At 44.7% G+C, this 19,826-nt stretch overlaps 2 protein-coding genes across 5 annotated transcripts in view; one reads left to right on the forward strand and one right to left on the reverse strand.

Annotated features, from left to right (window-relative positions):
- The first annotated feature begins 6,333 nt into the window (after window positions 1-6,333).
- emid1 (EMI domain containing 1) overlaps window positions 6,334-19,826 on the forward strand; it is a 69,882-nt gene continuing 56,389 nt past the window's right edge. For all 4 annotated transcript variants that reach the window (XM_083784613.1, XM_083784612.1, XM_083784615.1 and 1 more), the window contains exon 1: window positions 6,334-6,952. In XM_083784613.1, the coding sequence (XP_083640739.1) occupies window positions 6,768-6,952 (185 nt within the window). In that variant the 5' untranslated portion in view covers window positions 6,334-6,767. The remainder of the gene's footprint in view (window positions 6,953-19,826) is intronic.
- LOC310872652 (splicing factor 3B subunit 1-like) lies at window positions 14,553-19,387 on the reverse strand (the record flags this gene model as incomplete). Its single annotated transcript, XM_083784696.1, is given in 3 exon segments — window positions 14,553-18,693; window positions 18,698-18,930; window positions 19,384-19,387. Coding segments are annotated over 3 exon segments (4,047 nt in total). The 3' UTR covers window positions 14,553-14,883.

Consider the following 19,826-nt stretch of genomic DNA (forward strand, 5'->3'; position numbering starts at 1 on the left):
CGTGTGAAGAGATGTAATTTGTGTTAACACAAAATAGCCGATTTGCTCAGACACATGACGTAAATTCTCCTTGTCAATGGCATTTAATGTTTGTTAGGACAAAAATCTACACTAGCTAAATATAGAAATGTGGATGGATAGGCATCACCTAATAAAAATGGACACTAACGATTTGCTTGTTTGTAGGACGAAGTTTACCCTAATAGCTGGTTATAGGAGGGGCTAGCGCCCCTCAAAATCACGAGCACAAAGCTTCTATACATAATTCATCTGACCGGATTTGGGTTTCACTATTTTCAAAATCATGTTTCTTTCAAATGTGGTCTGTTTCCGTTTCTTTCTGCGAGCATGCTCCTAGTTCAATAGCAATTTAATAGTAGGCTAGGCCTACTAACACCACAACTTTTCATCGGGCTAAGGAGAGAACGGACTGATCTGGTCATAACTGCAGTCCAAGACTGATATAGCCCTTCATAGATCTTCATAGTGTCTCAGTGGTTTTTCAGGTTGTTGGGTGGATAGAAATGAACAGTAGCCTACACAATGTACACTGCTAGTAATATTGGTGCCCTCTTAAATGTTGAAAGAGCTAAGATAGTGGTCACAGACACTATGGGTGACTTAAACGTCCCTGGTAATGCCTATGTTAATGATGGTGATGGAATGAAGTCTGAAAGTGATGTCATATGATCAAACACAATGGGGATATAGACCACACCCACAGGAATGCACCCAGGGTGCCGGCCCGATTCTGGCGAGCCGCCCCGCGTCTGAAACGGTTGAGAAATTACAGTTACCGTGTGGGGGTCCCTCTACTGTACCCTGTACTGTACTGTACTGGGACACCTGAAATCACCATATATACAGTTAATATGTGCGTGTGTGTTTGTGTGTGTGTGTGTGTGTGTGTGTGTGTGTGTGTTAGGTTGTGCACAGGTGGTGAAAAACAACCATGCTGTTTTTGTGCTCAGACGCACCCACCCAGCCAGCCAGCCACCCACCCACCCACACACATAGATCCGTAAGGGAGTGTTTGCACCACTCAAAAATCAGAAGCTGGCCTCTTCGATGTAGGACCAGAGAAGAGGGCATGGCTAGTTGGCTACACAATGTTGAAAAGGACAAGAACACATATCAAACCGTTTGAAACACAGTTTGGGTTTCCAGGGCCAGACCCACTCACAAATGTTTGTATATTCTCATTCTTTCTAAATTATTTGTGTAACTGCATATGTTTTCTTTTTTGGATGAGGAAGAGCCAAATGTGTTGTGTTGAGGCTGTCAGAACTCCATACTCCAGAGTCCCACCTGACAACCTGGTCCAAGTCACAGGTCACCCAGTACCTCTGGACTACTTCATGCTCAGGTCATCAAGGACAGTGACAGTCAATGAGAGACCTGGACAAGGTAAGAAAACACCCTGAAAACTGACAAAACAAATGCATACGTATACTTTAATCATGCTATTAACATCACTAAAAGTAATGGGGTTGATGCATTTTCTTTTCTTTGTGGGTTGCTTTGTATTGGCAATAAGCAGATTGAGGCCCAGAGAACTGCTGTCCCAAAGCCCAAAGCTTTCGTAGTCTAGCTGCACATGCTCAAGGTCATCCTCATAGAAGCTGACGTGCTCAAATTACAGGTGCAGAACCAGGTACTGCGATCGGCTGGGTATGCATGTATGTCAGTGTATTCCATCGGCCAATCAGGGACCAAGAACAGCGATCGGCTGGGTATGTACAGTATGTCAGTGCATTCCACCGGCCAATGAGGAACCACTGTTCTCGATGATGTAACTAAAGTACGTTTCAAAATTGGTATAAGGTCAATAGGGTGTATGTATCGGCTGGGTATGTGTGTATTTCGGTGTACTCCACCGGCCAATAGAGGGCCACCATTCTTGGTGACATAGCTACGTTTCAAAGTTGTGTATATATAGGGTGTAAAACATTTAGAACAGCTATTGTAGTAGACATTGGTTAGGCATTGGTTTACCACAATATATCATCATATATCGGGGGGGGGGGGGGGGGGGGGGGGCTTGGCCGCGATGATGTCAGTGGTGAACGCAGTGGAAGAACTCTCCAAAGTCCAGAGTTTTTGAGGGGTGATAGCCCCTCCTATGTCCAGCTTTTAGTGTGTGCGTGCAAACACAAACTTTGTCCTAACAAAAACATTAAATGCCATTGACAATGAATGGACAATTTTTAGTGTTTGTATAAACACAAACATTACGTCACACAAACATTGAAGACAAAGGTGAGGACACACATTCTGATTGGCCGCAATGAGATGATGTATGATGATGCACGATGATAAGAGCACCCCTCACTTCACACCGGTGTGATTTTTGGCACACTGACCAGTGTACACCATGTGGAGGAATGTAATGGGTGTGGGACTGGTATTTGTCATCTAAGCACATATTGTGTGCTTGGGTGCTCTGAATTGGATGGATGGAATAACTATAATTATAAAATAACTTGTATGTACCAAATCCAATGTCTATTCTGAGTTTTAGAATGTTCAAATACAAATTTAAAATCCTGATGGATTTCCAGTTCTCACACACATTATGAAACCAGACCTAGTTTTAGGTGGTATATGTTTTAAAGATTTATTTTGGGGTTTTTGTGCCTAGTACAGTTAAGTAGTTTGAGAGTAACGGGGAGAGAGAGATGTGGAGTGACACAAAGCCAAAGCCGTCGGGATCTGGACTTGAACCCACAACACGCTGTCAAGCTACATTGAGCCTATAGGTGCCCAGACTGCTACGCCAGCTGTCCAGGCCTTACAGGTGGAATATTGAACAGACCTAGAAACAAAGTAGTCACAGTGGAAAGCCTTTAACACTTCCTATGAAGCGCATGTCTATAATGCTTTATAAACCTGCCTAAAATGTATTACAATTTTATGACACTGGATGATTACAGTTAGGCATTCATAACACATTATAAACCCTGTTTCTCTTTCAGACTGTTTCTACTTTAAGCCATGAGCATACTATTAAATAATTTGCATAGATAATACTAATGTATTATAATCATTATATCATTATAACAACAAAAGGTTTCTGCTCTTACATCTTCAGAAATGCCACTACTTCTCACTTATTTTGAGTTATAATCTCACTATATTATAACAGTGATTATAATACGTTCTACATTTAATAAAATGTATTATTGTATGTATGAGAATCACACTATTAATACACTATGATCCTTCCCTTAACCAAGACATGTCCAACAATTGTTATGAGTGCTATAACTATTAAAGTATACGTGTTGGCAGATTATAATTCATTATGTTGTTTATAAGCATTATAGACATGGTCTTCATATGAAGGATTACCAAAAACCCATTGCATAAAAGAATGATGGAACTCCATACATAATCACCAATCAAAATATTACTAAAAAGTTAACATTTAGCCAATTTGGGAATGGTGTAAATGCAATCCTTTTGAGAGCTTGACAGGTGTTTTAGTTTTCACACTAGATGGCAGAATAGAGCAGTGCTTAACTACTCCTACTGACTCTCTAGACTGGAGACAGAAGAACCTGGCCCCGGGGTCGAATCCGGGGACCTTGGAACGGTTGCCACCAGGTATTCCTAAACCTAACCTTAGTAAAACTATGCCTAAACCTAACCTCAGTAAAACTATGCCTAACCCTAAACGTATTATTCTTAACATTGACCACAGTAAAACAAATACAAGAATGCAAGAACCGATGGAGAAACGCCAATTAAAGTGCCCTAACCGCTGCTATTTTTAATCTCTGAAGAAAGATTATTTAATCTTCTGTTTGTTGAATACTCTGTGGCATTTCTAACAACCAAGCCTGACGGGGTAAGAATATTCAGAAGAAGACGAGGGACCGCCTTGTGTTTGTTTTATTTCTCCAGGTCCAGGATATAATTCTTCACCCTCTCTGCCTCTCTTGCCTCTGCCTAGACCATTATAGGAGGCTCTTCATAAGGAAAAATAGAACTTATAAATACATATGTCTGACATGACATGCATTATAAAACAAATCTCTGCAGATAATGGTTAGACTTAGATTTGGCCTATGTCTTTGTTGTTCTTCATACTTAATCTGAATGTCTCAAACGGAATTCAGTTTTTTGTTTTTATTTTGTTTCTCTTTTTTAGTTTGAGCTATATTTTCTGCCTATAAGGATTATAGCTGCTACTCATTGTGGAAAAAGTAAAAACATTGACCAAATACAATGGAAAATGTTTCTACCATAGCAAAGACCTCTTGAGCCCTTTAGAGAATAGCATGCAAGCACTTAGTTGTCACATTCATCCAATGACAAATCACCTGTATTCATGTGAGCTCTGAATCTTGTTCAGGTGAATGGAGCCCATGGGTGCAGTCAGACAGTCAAACACTTGGCAGCCAGTGTGGTCATGCATCATTCATGCACAGACACACATGCACTGCTAAATTATGTGTAAAAATCACACTCCTGTGAAGTGAGAGGCGCTCTTATCATCATTCATCTCATTCAGGCCAATGTTTGTGTTACGCAATGTTTGTGTTTACCATAGACTAGTGTTTACACGAACACTCAAAATTGTCCATTCATTGTCAATGGCATTTAATGTTTGTGTAGGACAAAGTTTGTGCACACACACCAAAAGCTGGACATAGGAGGGGATAGCGTATTAGCGCCCCTCAAAAATAGACTAAGTCTATAAGTCGTAACTCTGTACATGCATCCTAGAAATTAACTGATCATGCATCGCCCCACTTGATTCATTTAAGTCGATGCATCTAAAGGTAGAGAGAGAGTTACGTTTGGTTTTAATGGGGTGACACTGGAAATAGAAACTTTTATGAGCACACATGGATGGAGAGGGAGGGTGTTATTGAGGGTGGCAGCACTGCCCCATCAAAAAAAAAGGAAAGCTGTATTTTTTAATGATGGACGCTGTAACTTTTTCAAACTCATTTAAGTGAAAAGCACATCTGCATGTAGACAAGCGTTTTGTCTTCACAGTGGAGTGAGAATAAAAGAGGAAGGAAGGAGAGCAACAATACACGGAGTGGAGAAAGTTAAATAGAAAAATCTCCCAATGCCCCCACCACCTCCTTCAGAGTTCAAAATTATTTTCAGCTGCCTTGGACTGGAGGGATTTACATTAACTCCAAACTGCTCCAGTTCTTGGCACCACTGCCCGTGCCTGTTACCTCATAAAATGCCATGGGTGCCACAACTCTGTGCCCACCCCTGGCCAGTTCTTTCAACTTGTTTCCGTTTGGCGTGATTAAGAGCAGGTGGGCTTTACAGCGAGCAGTTTTAGTGTCCTTACTCAATAGTATGAATGGTCTACTAAGCCAAGTGTGTCCAACTGTATACCACAAATCAGAATGGTGCTGGGGATTGATTTCTTTGATAATTCCCTTTTTAATTTTTTACTGGTACACCAAATAAATAGCCCTCCAACTACAGGACAAGTGACCAAGTCCTGTGTACGAAGTGTCCATGAACAAGCTTTGAATCTCAGGCTCCAGGAGGTACTTTTCTGTTACTGTTGCTCTCACTCTCTCTGATCTACCTGAAGAGTGGCCAGCTATTCAGGCACCAACATGCAACATCAGATAAAAACAACTACGTAGACATTAGATACAGTGCAGCCTATCTTAAAGAGACAAGTGATTTAAGTTGGATTCATACAACCGGCTATAACTTTCAAGAAAGCTTTACCTTTGCAAATGCAGATACATTCACAGCATCTGTGCAGCCGGTGTGACATGCAGCTTTGCCCACTGAAAGACCTGAGAAGTGTAGTCACCCTAACCACTGATATAGATTTTGGGCTCCATTATACTTGCAGTGCCAGGTGTTTAGCTTGGAGCAGGACCACAGTGCTGTGGTTACTGGCTGCTTGTACTGTAACCCTATACAGGTCCCACAACCATGGGTAGAAAGAGGTTAAAATCTGTCTGGGCACTCCATGTGGACTTGGCAGCCAGAATTCTTATGGCAACCATACAAAAAAATGATTGTTTTACATAATAGAATATAACAATTTCTTATTTTATATGTCATGGATAAATCGTTATAGATTTATAGGAATATGAATGTGTTCGTTATAATGGAATGGGCTACAGATGCAGGTTCGTTCATAAGTTTCATTGCTAACAATAACTATGATTTCAGTGAGACCTTTGCCATCCTGGAAAGAAAGCCCACAACCAATCATTAATTTACAACAGCTGCAATGCTTATTTGTCCTCGGTGAAAGGTTGAAACGGGGCAGGGTAGGACTTGGCGGGCTGTGCTTTTGAAAGACTCGGGTAGACTATAAAACCAGATCTTGCCCATTGTGCAAGGCTCGGCTTGAAGTGCGCACAGAGGGAGGGAGGCAGAGACAGTCCACACAGAAAGGAGAACAAACACGGTAGGCTACCTAGACGTTTGATTTGCTGCTGTCGGATCGGATGGCTGACTGGCTGCAGATAGCGAACACGCAGCGAAGTCTACAGTTTTTACTCAAGTAACAGTGGCGCTTTTCCTCACCTTCACATACATTTAAAAAGCATTACATCATTCATCTGTCCCTTTAAAGAGACAGATAGTTATATTATTTCGTGTATGTCAGCTACTTTAGTTGGTGGGATGCGCGTCTTCTCAGTAACCAAACGACCTGGGCTTTGACGCATATTTCCCCAAAGCTGGACTCATTCACCGGCCGCTTTCCATTTGTGGTAAAGCTTTCTAGTAACTTTTCTGGACGTACTTTTGACGCCGCGGAGATGGGAATGTGTCAACGTGAGTGTGTGTCCGCGCTTTACCGAAAAAGTTTCCGCTGGACGGTGCTGCTGCTGTGGCTGACCACCTCTGCTCAAGGGACTTGGAGAACGGGACTTTACAAAACCTACTCAGCTGGGAGCCAACTGAGCCAGACGTCAGCGTCACACACCTCTGTATATCAAAAAAGGTAAAACTGATTTGTTGTCAAGTTGATGAGTTAAAAGCTTTTTTCTTTTTTTTCCCGAAATGTGTTTTAATCTATAGCTATTTTATCAAATTGTCAAAACATAAAACGTACTCATTGTGCAGTGTGCACTGCTCCTTCATTGTCTCCACTTCTCTGTCTTTAACACCCCCCCCCCGCCCCACCTTTGTGCTCTGCTCTCCATAAAGAGTACATTCAGAGTTACCGGTACTCACATCCATGTCCATCTATTTAGCTGATTGTATTGTCTCTGACAGTTGGTTTCCTTTTTCCTGTTCAGGGAAGCATGTTTTGCTCTGCATGCTCTCCCCATTGTCATTGTTGCCCACTGCTTTGGCCTTACTGTTTTGACCTCTGAGAGATGGACTGTCTCTTGAGTTGTGTGCTGTGCTCTAAAGTTTGCCAGCAGCAGCCTTCAACTCTCAACATCTGCTGCCTCTCAGCTGTCTGGGCTCTCCTTGAAGATCTGGACAGACTGCTCAGGGGATCTTGTACTAAGCTCTACAAACTCAAAGACAAACAAACCACCAACTTGGATGTGTGGATCTGCTGCCATAAATCCAAATGTCAGTAGTGAACACAGCATACATTTTGAATGAGTGTGGACAGTGAGTCTGGAGAAATCATTTTACATCTGCAATAAAGTATTCACGCCTACTCGATGGCCAAAATGCGCTGAGTGATAAGGTTTACGAAATTGTCAGTTATTTGTAGCCTATATGTGTACGAGTACGTACTACGTATGTACTGTTTGTTTGTTTGTTTCCCCTCTGTGCAGCAGGGTTGTCGATGAGTGTGATCTGAGACAAAAAAAACCATCAGACTAAAGTTAACACAAAGGGGATAAACACCATCTGCTTTACTTCCCTCTTAGACAAGCAAGTGCAAGGCTGGCCCATGCTTGATGATGAGATGACGTTCTCCATCTCACAAATATTTATGTTCCTCAAGTTCAATGCGTGCAAGTGAAAGTGTGCATGTGTGCGCACAACACACACACACACACACACACACACACACACTCACACTCGTGGGCACACACACACACTAATGTGGGAAAGGTTGATGGTTGAAGATTCTTTGTTCCCCTGGTTGTGCTGGGTCAAATGGTTTTGGTCCACTGGTTCACCCCCCACTCAGCTTCCTGAATCCCTGTCCTTCGCTGGAAGAAGTTTGTGGATATGTTTAGTAAACACATGCAGCTGGGACCCCACAGCATCTGGGCTTGTTTTGGGAAGAGGAGATGAGTTTACAGTTTCCTCAGGTTGCTGCAGCTTGAGAGTTGACGTGAACAGAGATGGACGGACAGAGATGGAGTGGGTGTTGTGAGTCGAATGTGGACTGAGAAGACAGGGGTCAGTGGGTTTAAAACCCATTCTGACCGGGCACCCATTTTGGTGTCGGCATCATGTTATGCTTTAGCTATTGAAAAATAGCAGATCTACAAGCTCATATCGCGCCACCGAGTGGCGCGATACGAGCTTGTAGGTCTGCTATTTTTTGAAAAATCGAAGAACGACTGACATTTTTAGAATCTGATCTCAGGTCAGAATGGGTTCGTCAGACCAGTGTGTGTCCAGTGGAAACCTCGTATGAATCTGATCTCAGGTGAGAATGGGTTAAGGTGACATGAATGTCACTGTGTGAGCCTCTCAGTCCACCTGCTGTCTGGTCTGATCTATATAGACAGGCATGTTTATGGTGTGTCAACAAAGCCACACAGTGGCAATTGGTTTTTATAGAACAGAGCCTCTCACATGGGCATAGCTTGAGTGATCTGACATTCCTAAGCCACGGTGCACTAACGACTGTGAGACTGCAACTGGTCATTAAGCACACAGTTAAGGGGATGTATGCTCTAAAGGTGGAAAATATAGGACTGTGTCGTAGAGGTCAGTCTTACAATAAATAGAATAGAAACAATAGCAGTCCTCTCAGACAAGCCCTGACTTGACACAAAGCCCCTTGCCCAAATTAAAGGAGGTAAATAAAAACGTGTCGAGTTGTGCCGTTCTTGACTCATGCAGTCCCTCTCTAGAATACCCAGAGAAGCATGTATTCAACCTTGTCCTTCTTGAAGACTACAGTGTACAGTCTAATACTTAAGACAAGATAAGACAAAAAAATAACTGAAATAGCCGAGTGAAAAAACAGCCAGCTGAAAAACTGTTATTTCTGTTGAGCAATATGGTTGTGTGACAAAGTATAAATCTTATATCAGCTATATTATTTATAAGCAGAGTGAAAGCTAGCTTCTCGCCTACTGTGGAGGACTAGTACTAGTAGTCATGGTGTGACAAGCAGCCAGGGGCCCCGTGACGGCCCTCATTCCTCACCCATCATCACTAGTACCTAGCTTAGTTTAAACGTACCCACACTCACTCTCCTTGAACATTTGGGAATGGAAATGACAGGATTCCAATGGACCTATAGTCTAAAAGGCAATACTACTACTATATTTTGGCCAGTCTTGAAAAATAGATCTCTGATCTCAATGTGACTAAAATTGTTGGAGTTCAAATTATATTAACATTTTCCACTCTCTGTGATTCCATACAGAATATATCATTTAAATGAACTATAGTTTTGGTGACAGTGACACTGTTATCCAGGTTGCTTTTGTACAAAATAAGGTCATTTTCTAGTATGGAGATAATGGCGCTCAAGTAGGCCTACTGACTTTCTTCTTTTTTTTTTACTTTCTTGCCTTTATTTATAGTTATTGCAGGAAATGGAGAGAGGGAGTCGGTGAGTGAAATCAGCAAAGGTCAGCGGGCCGGGCCCAGGAATCAACCGGGGACTTTGTGGTGCGGTGCCTTGTGGCGCCTTCGCCGCCGGTAGTAATTCATTTTCAATGAGAGGCTTGCATTTACTTTGCACGCACAGAGAAGTTGAGGGGCGACAACGCATGCCTATTGACGTGAAATTGTCATGCGGCGCGTGCTCGTTTCGTGCACACGCCTGCGACTGACTAGAACTGGATTGTGTTGAGCTTTTGTTTTACGCTTGCGTTGTCACACACCTCATGAGCAGACCTGGAGCAGACCTGTCATTGATCCAGGCGACAACGTCTGCGTCACACACTGCCCATCTGAAAGCACCTTTAGTGTGTTCCCATGCCACACACTGTTTGATTAGCCTGAAAGAGCCCTGTGCTTCATGGGCATAGAGGGGCGGAACAAACTAGCGTTGGAAACTGCCTCCCTCCCCTGTAGAACACAGCGGAGAACATGGATGTCACCAAATTTATAGCGACGCCCCTCTGCACTTATTGGTTAGCGCTCACTCCTATACCACTTTTCCTAAGGCGTTTGCCCAGGCTTTTTGAGGGGCGCTAACCCTGCCTATGTCCATCTTTTGGTCCATGTGCAAAACTTTGTCCTACACAAACATTAAATTCCCATTGACAATGATTCGACAATTTTAAGTCATAGTGTCTATTTTACGTCATGATGACATGACGCAAATTGTGATTGGCCGGAATGAGCTGATGTACGATGATAAGAGACAGAGTGCCCCTCACTTCACACAGGTGTGATTTTGTTTTTTAACAAAATGCCTGTGTTCTCCGAGGCTGCAATTCATAAATTGTATGTCCTCTGTGGGATTCAAAACCTGGTCTCTCCGCATGAGACCAAATTTCTAAATCTCATATATTGCACACATGAGCTCTACTTCTACTACTACGTCAACATCTGTCCTACGATCTGACACCATTGCGTGTTCTGCAGGTGCAGCAGAAAATAGAAATGCCAAGATCCCCTTGGTCATTTATTTTACTTCCAAATGCACACACCTTGAAGAGAAAAAGAGGGGCACATACTTTACCCAGTCGCAAGCACACACAAACACACTAAAAGCTCACAGGTGTTCCAAATCTACATGCATACAGGCAGACGTGTCCTCAAGCACAAAGCTGAGTAAGACTTTTCCAAGTTTTTCTGTGGCTTCGGCATGAGAATCACTTAGCTTGGCCCTTCAAGGCCTCAGTTTGGTGCTTTGATGATTTGTAGATGTTTTCTTTGCGAGTTCACTGACCCAGAGTGAGGATGTTTATCGGGTATGAAGAGCCCTTTGGCCCATGTCTTCTAGGAGAGCTATGACCCGCTTCTTGTTCACCACAGCCCCTAAAGTGACCGTGTCATTTGATCCTGAGAAAACCTGCAGCACAAAGGGCCACCCATTTGACATTGGGTCTATTATATTTCATTCACTTTACTGATTTTCAATCACTTATTCTTCCAGCGATATGATCATTTGATGAGGTATAAATTACCCTATAGCATCAATTTATAGCAATCAATTTACAATTGACTTACAGTAAGCAAGAACAACACGGTAATACATAGAAATAGTCATCATGAGTAACACTAAGATAATAACCTAACATCCGTTTGACAGTAGAATATCTGTACAATGAAACTGAGTATACACTATAGAATGCTATGTCTACATAATATCCTTTGTATACGCATGCAAGGTCGTTGAGGCTAGGGGGGTGGGATCAGACTGAAGATATGGTGGTGCCATACCTTTGCTTGCTTTGTAGGCCAACATTAGTGTTTTGTACTCGGTATGAGCATCTCAATAACAGCTCTGTAATGATAGAAGTGTAACCCTAACGACACACACTATAATTCTCAGTTTTGGTTTAATTTTCTGTCCGTCTGTTATTCTGTATCACTCAATTTGCCTTAGCTATCATTAACCTCTTACAAGTGTTCATATTTTAAGATGTTCAATCTACTTCATATAGCTCCCGATCCCTCTGTTTTTCTCAGCAGCACATTTTAACTCCTGGAATGTCATCTCTCTCTGTCTTTCTCTCTCGCTCTCTACCATTTGTTGTTGGATGCCATTTATCTCATGTCTCTTCTCCATCCCTCTGGGACCTACAGCGCATCATAATTGTCTATCCTTTGCTTTCTGTATATTCCCAATTTCCCATGGGCAGGCTTCTTGTGTGACCTCTCTCTGGTAGAATGACCTTCACCTCCTCTACTCCATTCAGCTCTCCACTTTTCTCTGACTGCATGCCACATCTCTTGTCCGATTAAATTTAATTTTTTTGTGAAATTTTGTGAAATTCGATCTATTTTTTTCTCCCCCAAAAATCTAGAAAAAAATCCTTCAGATTGCTGTCATATTCATGCATATTATTTGACTGCTGTGCTTTTCTGTTCCTCATCCCGTAGTATAAAAAGTAAAGGGTATATTTCAACGAGGGGGGTGGAGGCCATGTCCCAAAGGCAAGGTAGTTATTGAGAGAGAAAAGGAGACCGAAACAGGAAGCACAGCAGGGAGTGCACCTGGATGTTGTTGACCAGAGTCTGGCTCTGCTCCGTTTTGCGAGTCTGACGCGCAGTTTGCCCTCCTGTCAGTTTCAGAACAGTAGGCTTCAAGCGTCTACAACTCTACATCCTTTAATCGACAGTTACTTTAAAGTGAAATTACCTCCTAACCAATTCATAGCATGATGATGCATGGGATGAGTCCCAAGACACACTGGGCTGGGGGGCAAACCATCACTCCTTAAAAAGGAATTCAACGTTTTTTTTAGACTATTTCATGAGCTCTCCATCAGCGTTATTCATTTGGGGATCTGCACGCTTTTGTTTCCCCCTGATGTTTTACTGTGTTGGCGGCAGCAGTGGTGGGGAACAGATGGACCAAAGCTGTGATATTTTTCCATCCCTTCAGAATTAATATTTTTTTCTCTCTCTCATACACTTGTGCGTGCGCGCGCACACAGACACACACACACACACACACACACACACACACACACACACACACACACACACACAGAGACACACTTTCTCTCTAAGCTGTTGGCTGTGATGTGTATGACTGCTATAGAGATGGCTGATGATTTATTTGGTTTGGGTCCAGCATTATGAGTGCGCCATGTTTGCATTGAGACCTGATACTCACTGAGGGCCTGCTGGGTGCTGTTGCCAGTGAAACTCCAGGGTGCTGGTGGGTTTCACACTTATCCTCCTGCAGGGGGATGGTGTGTCCTCTAACAGAGATGAAGTGCATCAAGCACCTGTGTTCCGTTTGCACTTTGATATGCATACAGCCTCATTAAATCCAATGGAGCATTAAACGGCATAATCCTTTAATCTAGCTAACCAAGGAGAGTTATTCCACCATCATTGTAAATTTACAGTATGTTCAGATTAATTTTGTCATCTCTCAGCCTATGAGCGGAAGCATAATATTAATATTAAGCGTGCACAGCAAAAATCCACATTAATGGAATGAAACGGACAAATTACAGGCAAATTATTGCATATTGAAGGTTTCAGTTGTCGGGTCAATGGACATTCCATTGTAATCTTCATTTTGCCAGTTGCCTTTGTTATTTTATATTTTGAAATGCTCCTTCCTTGGATAGGGAGAGGTCTGTCATAAAACCTATAAAACCCCCACTTCCCCTCCTTACCCCCTGGTGACATACTTGTTCCCAGGTGGAGCTGTGGCCTCCCCTCTCAGCCTGGGAAACTCTGATGTTTATCTGTTGCTTCTGGAGGATAAGTGCTGGGGAGGAGAAGAGGTCAGTTCTCCCCACTTCCACCCCTACATGACCACAGTCTTCAGAGTCTGCATTCTTCCACCAGTGTTTAGCAATTTTCTTCTTGTTGTTGTTTTCATTTTAACAGGGGAAAGCCAACATTGAAGAATGTACAGTAATAGTATGAATTTGACTGAGGTCATGTCTGGAGCCATTTACTTTTGTGATCTTGGTTTACATTGACAAAGGAAGCACTGCGTTAGTTTATACAGGGACACGTTATTCGTTTGCCTAAGCTGTCAGTCAGCTGATGGTATCAATCAGCCTAGCTTCATATTCATCATTCACATCTCAGCTGATCATTACGTCACGCTTCCTTACTCCAATCGCGCCTCATTCCCTCAACAAGGCGGCCTCTTTAAATTCGGCTCAGGGCTCACTGCTTCACAATAGCTCTGCTTCCATTGCTTCTCAGACGCTGCTGCTGCCGCCAAACTTTTCTCCACCACCCTAGCCACCACCTTTTGATTTGAGTCTGGCAGGGGCTCAAATACTTTCGAATTTACTTGTGCTAATTCAAGCTAAATATCAATGTATTACTTATGTATTGCCTAAATATGTAATCCAAATGTTGAACTGTAAACTAGATTCATGGTCTATAATCTAATTCAATGTTCTATGGCTTTAACGTTAAAATGCATTCAATTTGTATCCTTCAAGTCTGCTTGACTCAAGTTAATCTCATTAACGGTCTTTTATTAGGGGTGCACGATTATGAAATTATGACCGATATGCCGATACCCATTCTGACCAATTCCGACATTATAGGACCACTGTTAAATAGGATCGATAGGGACTGTTATTCAAAGGTTAGGTTAGGGCTCGCCTCAGTAGTGTCCGATTAGAACTTAATTTTTATTTTCTTTTTAATTTTATACAACAATTTATTTGGTCAAATAAAGCAACATTGTGATGAAGAGGCCCATAAACACACCAAACCTTCATGCTTTCAAACAATTCTGTCCAACTACTTCTCATTTATGCAAGGCTACTCTGACTTCAACCATTCTTTATAGGAAACGCATTTAAAAACAAAACAAAATACATAAAGGCTCTACATTGTTCTGTTTTAAAGTTCTCCTAACTTCACACTGGATGTACAAATGAAAAGTTCACCGTTGGCAATCAAAAGAGGATGAATGTAGGTTTTTTTGTATGGACCCGATTTACTTTTATGAAACAGACAGATTTGAATTGAACGCTCATTTACAAGATAGCTTAATAAAAATAAATGCCTTAGTCCTTTACCAGGAAAAATAGGACCACTGAGGAGAAATATAGGGAACAGGAGCGCAAGAAAGAAATGAGTGAAGCTAGCAGAAAAGTTTGTAGTTATTTACAAGACAAATTCCAGCTCATAGCGGACAAATGGGTTTTTCTCGTCATTGTAGACCCTTGGGTAGTGGGCGATGAGGGCATCTTGGGAGCCGATGTAGATCGTGTTGTAAATCTTCCAGTAGACGTCCCTCACCTTCCTGGCTTGGTGGAACAGACCCTGTAAGCAGTATTGTAACATGCCGCACGGCCCGATGGCAACCCTAAGGCCCTCCAGGGCCCCCATGACAGCTTGGATGACATGGGGTGACGTCTCAAGGACATTGGGCCACACATAGTTGAGCAGGTGGTTGAGGGAGTCCTCGCAACCAAACCCATAGACGCCCAGGGACATGTGCTGCACCACAGCACTGGCCGTCTGTCTGTGGACCAAATCTCTGTCCATGAGTGCGTCTTCCAGCAGTGGTGTGACTGCATAGATGTAGTCCTTGCCCATCTCTCCAATGTACTCAAACAGAAAGGACAGGGACTTGAGCACACCGTTCTGCACATTGAGCTCAGGTACACGATACTCATTCATGAGTGCCGGCAACACTGTGAAGGGCGAACAGGTCTCGGCCACGATGGCAATGGCCACTGTGGTACAGACACGGTTCTGACGCTCCTGGACCTTGAGGTTATTGAGCAGAGTGGCCAACACATCGTGGGGTCCAATGGCTTTGGCGATATAACCAAAGGTGTTGACAGTGGCTCTGCGAATTGCCTTTTTGTGAGCCTTGAGCAGCTCCAGCAGCTCAAAACAAATCCTCATCCATTCCCTGGCTGACACGTACTCTGCTCCCCTGTCTGCGATTCTGCCCACGAGGTCAATGCAGTTCTCCTGGACCTTCTCGTGCCGATTCTTCAAGATGGGTGTCAGACGAGGGAGCAAGTCTTTGATTGGTGGGGTCATCTTGTGCATACCAATGACATTGACGATGGCCTTGAGGGCTCCCAGGATGCTACCCAGAACCTCCGGGTATTCTTCTCCCAGGTACTCGTATAACACCACTCCCAAGTGACCCATCAGCTTCTCCTCCTGGCAGACCACTGCTGTGCGGGAGATGAGGTCAGCAGCCTGCTGACGGACCTTGGCGGACTTGTTGTTGAGACGCCATAGCACCGTACCATAGATCTGAGGCAGGTATGGCTTCACACGTTTCCCCAGGGCGTTGACCACTGTGCCGAAACCGTCCAGCATCACTGAATCCTCTGTAGTCTGTTCCTGGAAGGCATAGAGAATGCCGTCAATCAGCTGCTCTTCCAGCTTGTGGTCAATGTCTGCTGCTCCAAGATTGCCCATGATCTTCTCGATGGTCTCCATCACCATCTTCCTGTACTGCTCAGCCTCATCCTTCAGGTCGTCCACAATACGCGAAATGATCTCGGCCACTCCCACCTTGTTAGCCAGCTCCACTGTGGTGTCTACCAGCTGTCTGTAGTTGCGTCTGTCCAGAGCCATCCTGTGCTGCCAGAAGTGCTTGAAGAAGGGGGGGAGAATCTCTGTCTTGATGTAGTTGGCCTCAACACCGTCGGTGCCACAGCACTGCTTCACCACCTTAAGGACAATCTTTTTCATCTCCTCGTCGGGGGACTGGAACTCTCTGATGAGGATCAACATCACCTCTCTGGTGTAGTAGTTGGCATATTCTGCATCCATCAGAGGGATCAGGTAACCGATGGCCTTCAGGAAGGCAGCCAGACCCTTTCCCCTGTGTTGTCTGATACCCTTCCAGAGGGGCTTAAGAACGGAGTCAAAGGACTCAATACCGTAGGGTGTGGCGGCTTCAGCCAGGGTGGCGATAGCCAGGGCGCTGATGGTCCTTACTTTCTGCTGTTCATCGACCAGACCATGTTCTATGATTTCCACCAAGCTTCGCAGGTGGGGCAGGATGGCGCAGCCCATGAGAATTGCAATCTGCTGTACAATCTTGATGCCCGTGTGTCGGGCCTGCCAGGACTTCTTGCTCTTACACACAGCTTTCAGGAAGGGTAGAAGAGAGGGGATGCCCAGTGCAGAGGCCACCACAGCAAACGCTCTGGCAGTGGTGTTTCTGACATACTCGTCCATGTTGTCAATATCGGGACGCATGGTTGAAATCATAGTAGCCAGGCCTGCAGCCTTTGCCAAGTTAGAAATGATCTCCCTCCCTTCCACTCTGGCATAGTAGTCCTCATCAATCAGCAGGGGCTCAATCACCACCAGGATCTTGTGTACATATGGTCGGACCAAGTCGTCCAGTTTGTAGAGGATGTGGTCGATGACCTTGACCAGAAGATGGCGCTCTTGGTCTTCCAGTGTAGGAGACATGAGCAGTGGCAGGATCTGGTTGAACAGGGGACCTGCTCCAAACTCACGTGCCTTGTCTGTTATCTGACGCAAAGCCGCCTTCCTCATGGGCGGCGTTCCATTCTTAATCTTCAACAGAAGCTTCATGATCTTCCTCTCTTTTTGCTCCTCGGGACTCAGTGTAGACTCATCCACCTCCACCAGCAGTTTGTCAAAGTATTGGGTATCATCGGGTTTGAGGAAGGGGAGGTTTCCGGAGGGCTGATCGTTCATCTGCTTCATGGAGCGGTCCTCTGTCTGCATGTAGAAGCCCGTCATGCCCCCAATAGGGGTGGGGGTGGATGACAGCTTACGGGCTGGGGTACGAATGGGAACGTAGCCTGCTGGTGGGGGAAAAACCTTGTATCCCTCAGGGAACATGGTGTCCAGCTCATCATCCGTCAGTGGACGATTCCTCTCATCAATTTCTCGCTCCCATCTCCATGCTTGCAGCTGCTCTGGGGTCATGCTCATCAGATGACCTGGTGTGGGTGTGGCCATGTTCATGGCTGGGGTTCCTATGGGGGTTTTCCCAGGGGTAAGGAGGGGTGTGGAAGAACCCATCTTACTGGCAGGGGTCTCGTCCCAACGAGACTTCCTCTTACTGGCCCCTGGTGTGGGGGTCTCACCCACCGACTCCTCTCCTCTGTCTGTGCGCGGAGTCTCTGCCCAACCACTGCCGTGTCCGGGGGTTTCCCTCTCTGTCTTTGGGGTTTCATCCCAGCGGTTTTTGCGAACGCTTCCCGTGGCACCACCATGCCCGGGGGTTGCGTGACCGGGAGTGTCTCTGCCAGGAGTGGCAGCTCCGGCCGGTGTGTGGCTGGGCGTGGCCCCTGGGGTTTCACTTCCCTTGGGCCGGCCAGGTGTCTCGTCCCAGCGGCTGTTGGAAGGCGTGTGCCCAGGGGTATGTACAGGGGTGTGCCCTGGAGTCTCAGCTTTTTCGTCAGCCTGGTCCCAGCTGGACATCTTTTTGGGCGTGGTGTTGGTGGGTGTTTGGTTGCCTGCCTCTGCTGTCTGGTCCCAGCGACGCTTTCGCTTTGCAGCAGCCTGGGAAGCGGCGGATCCATTCACAGCCTTCAACTCCCCTGACTTGGCCTTTTCAGCCAGCTGCTGACGGATCTCACTCTCCTCTTTGGTCAGGTGCTGCTCTCTCATGACGTCCATGTATGACCGCGACTGCTTCTTGGGGTCTGGCGTTTCTCCCCCGTCTGCAAAGGGGTCGAGACGTTCAGGGGAGATGATAATTTGTCTGCGGCGGCCTTTGTACTCGTCCTCCCGGTCTGCAATCTTCGTGGGGCGATGCTCCGCAAATGGATCATATTGCTCTTCTGACTGTGGTATGGCATTGAGTATTGCCACCGGGGCGGCGGGGCATGGTACCCCGGCCTTTTTCTGTCCCAGCAGACTGGTAGATGAATCCTCTTCATCATCGTCTTCTTGTTCATTTGCAGCAATTGAGGTGACATAACCAGCAAAGCGACGACTATCACTGCCTCCGTAAATCATAGTCTAGGCCCAATCCTTGATCTCCCTCCTCAAGCAGGGCGGCCTTCATCCCCTGGATCTCCGGGATCTGGGCCTCTATGTCTTCGTGTGTTTTGATGATGGTGGTTCGTGACTTCCGATTAGAACTTAAAACGGGTGTAATTGGAATGGTGGTCTTGGTGAAGCTATGCAAGGTATCTGGGTTGTAAAGCCAGATGCCTCGGAGCGTAGGAGTAGTATACGGTACGAAGTGGTCTGGGTTGTAAGGCCAGACACCTTGGTTCGTATGTGTTGAGGTGATCTTGATGCTTGAATCTTGTGTCTTGAGTCTTGTGTCTTGAGATACCGAGTGCGCTGGTTGGTATCTGAGGTTTAGAAGCTGGGATCTTCCTTCTATGATGTGCGCAAGTCTAATGTCACGATGATGTCACCACTGTGTATATCCATCTTTGGGGTTTCTACATTAATATGATGTCAGCACTGGATATTAACGTCTCCATATATGGGACTATAGGTTATCCTCATATATGGAGCTCTAAGTGAAAGCCTTCGTAATAACCACAATGGAAACAAGCCTAGGCTGTAAGAGCTTGGCCCAAAAAACTATGGCATTTTTATGGCCGATACGATATGGCCTATTCTGATTATGCTACCGATGAATGGTGCATGAGTGCATCCCTAGTCTTGATAATGCTTGTTCTTGTATACCCATGGGGGGAGTTTTGATAATTCTCTCAGATTTTTGCTTGGCATACTGCTTCAATATAAATCAGAGAATATCTCCCAGAGTGCGGAGCCTTTAACGCTAAGTTTAACTGTATACCATTTGTTGCAATGAATGGTGAATCTACTTTGACGTTCTAAATATCAAAAATGTATTTCTAAAACGGGTAGTCCCAATACTTCATTCTGATTGGCTGGTTACCGCCACGTGACCGGTGAAAATTTCACTTGAGGCCCCAGCTTACCGGGTATTTTACACTGGCTGCCTATGCCCCCAGCCAGTGTAAAATACCCGGTAACCTGAGACCTCTCGTGGCTTATTGCTTAAATATAACGTTTTACTTAATAAACTCACCAGAACACCTTCGCTTCACCCAGCTTGTACCTTGCAAGCACAAGACATCATTCTAAATCCACAATTACTGTGC

This window comes from Protomyctophum parallelum (assembly GCF_964188405.1).
Source record: "Protomyctophum parallelum genome assembly, chromosome: 15".
Classification (NCBI taxonomy): domain Eukaryota; kingdom Metazoa; phylum Chordata; class Actinopteri; order Myctophiformes; family Myctophidae; genus Protomyctophum; species Protomyctophum parallelum.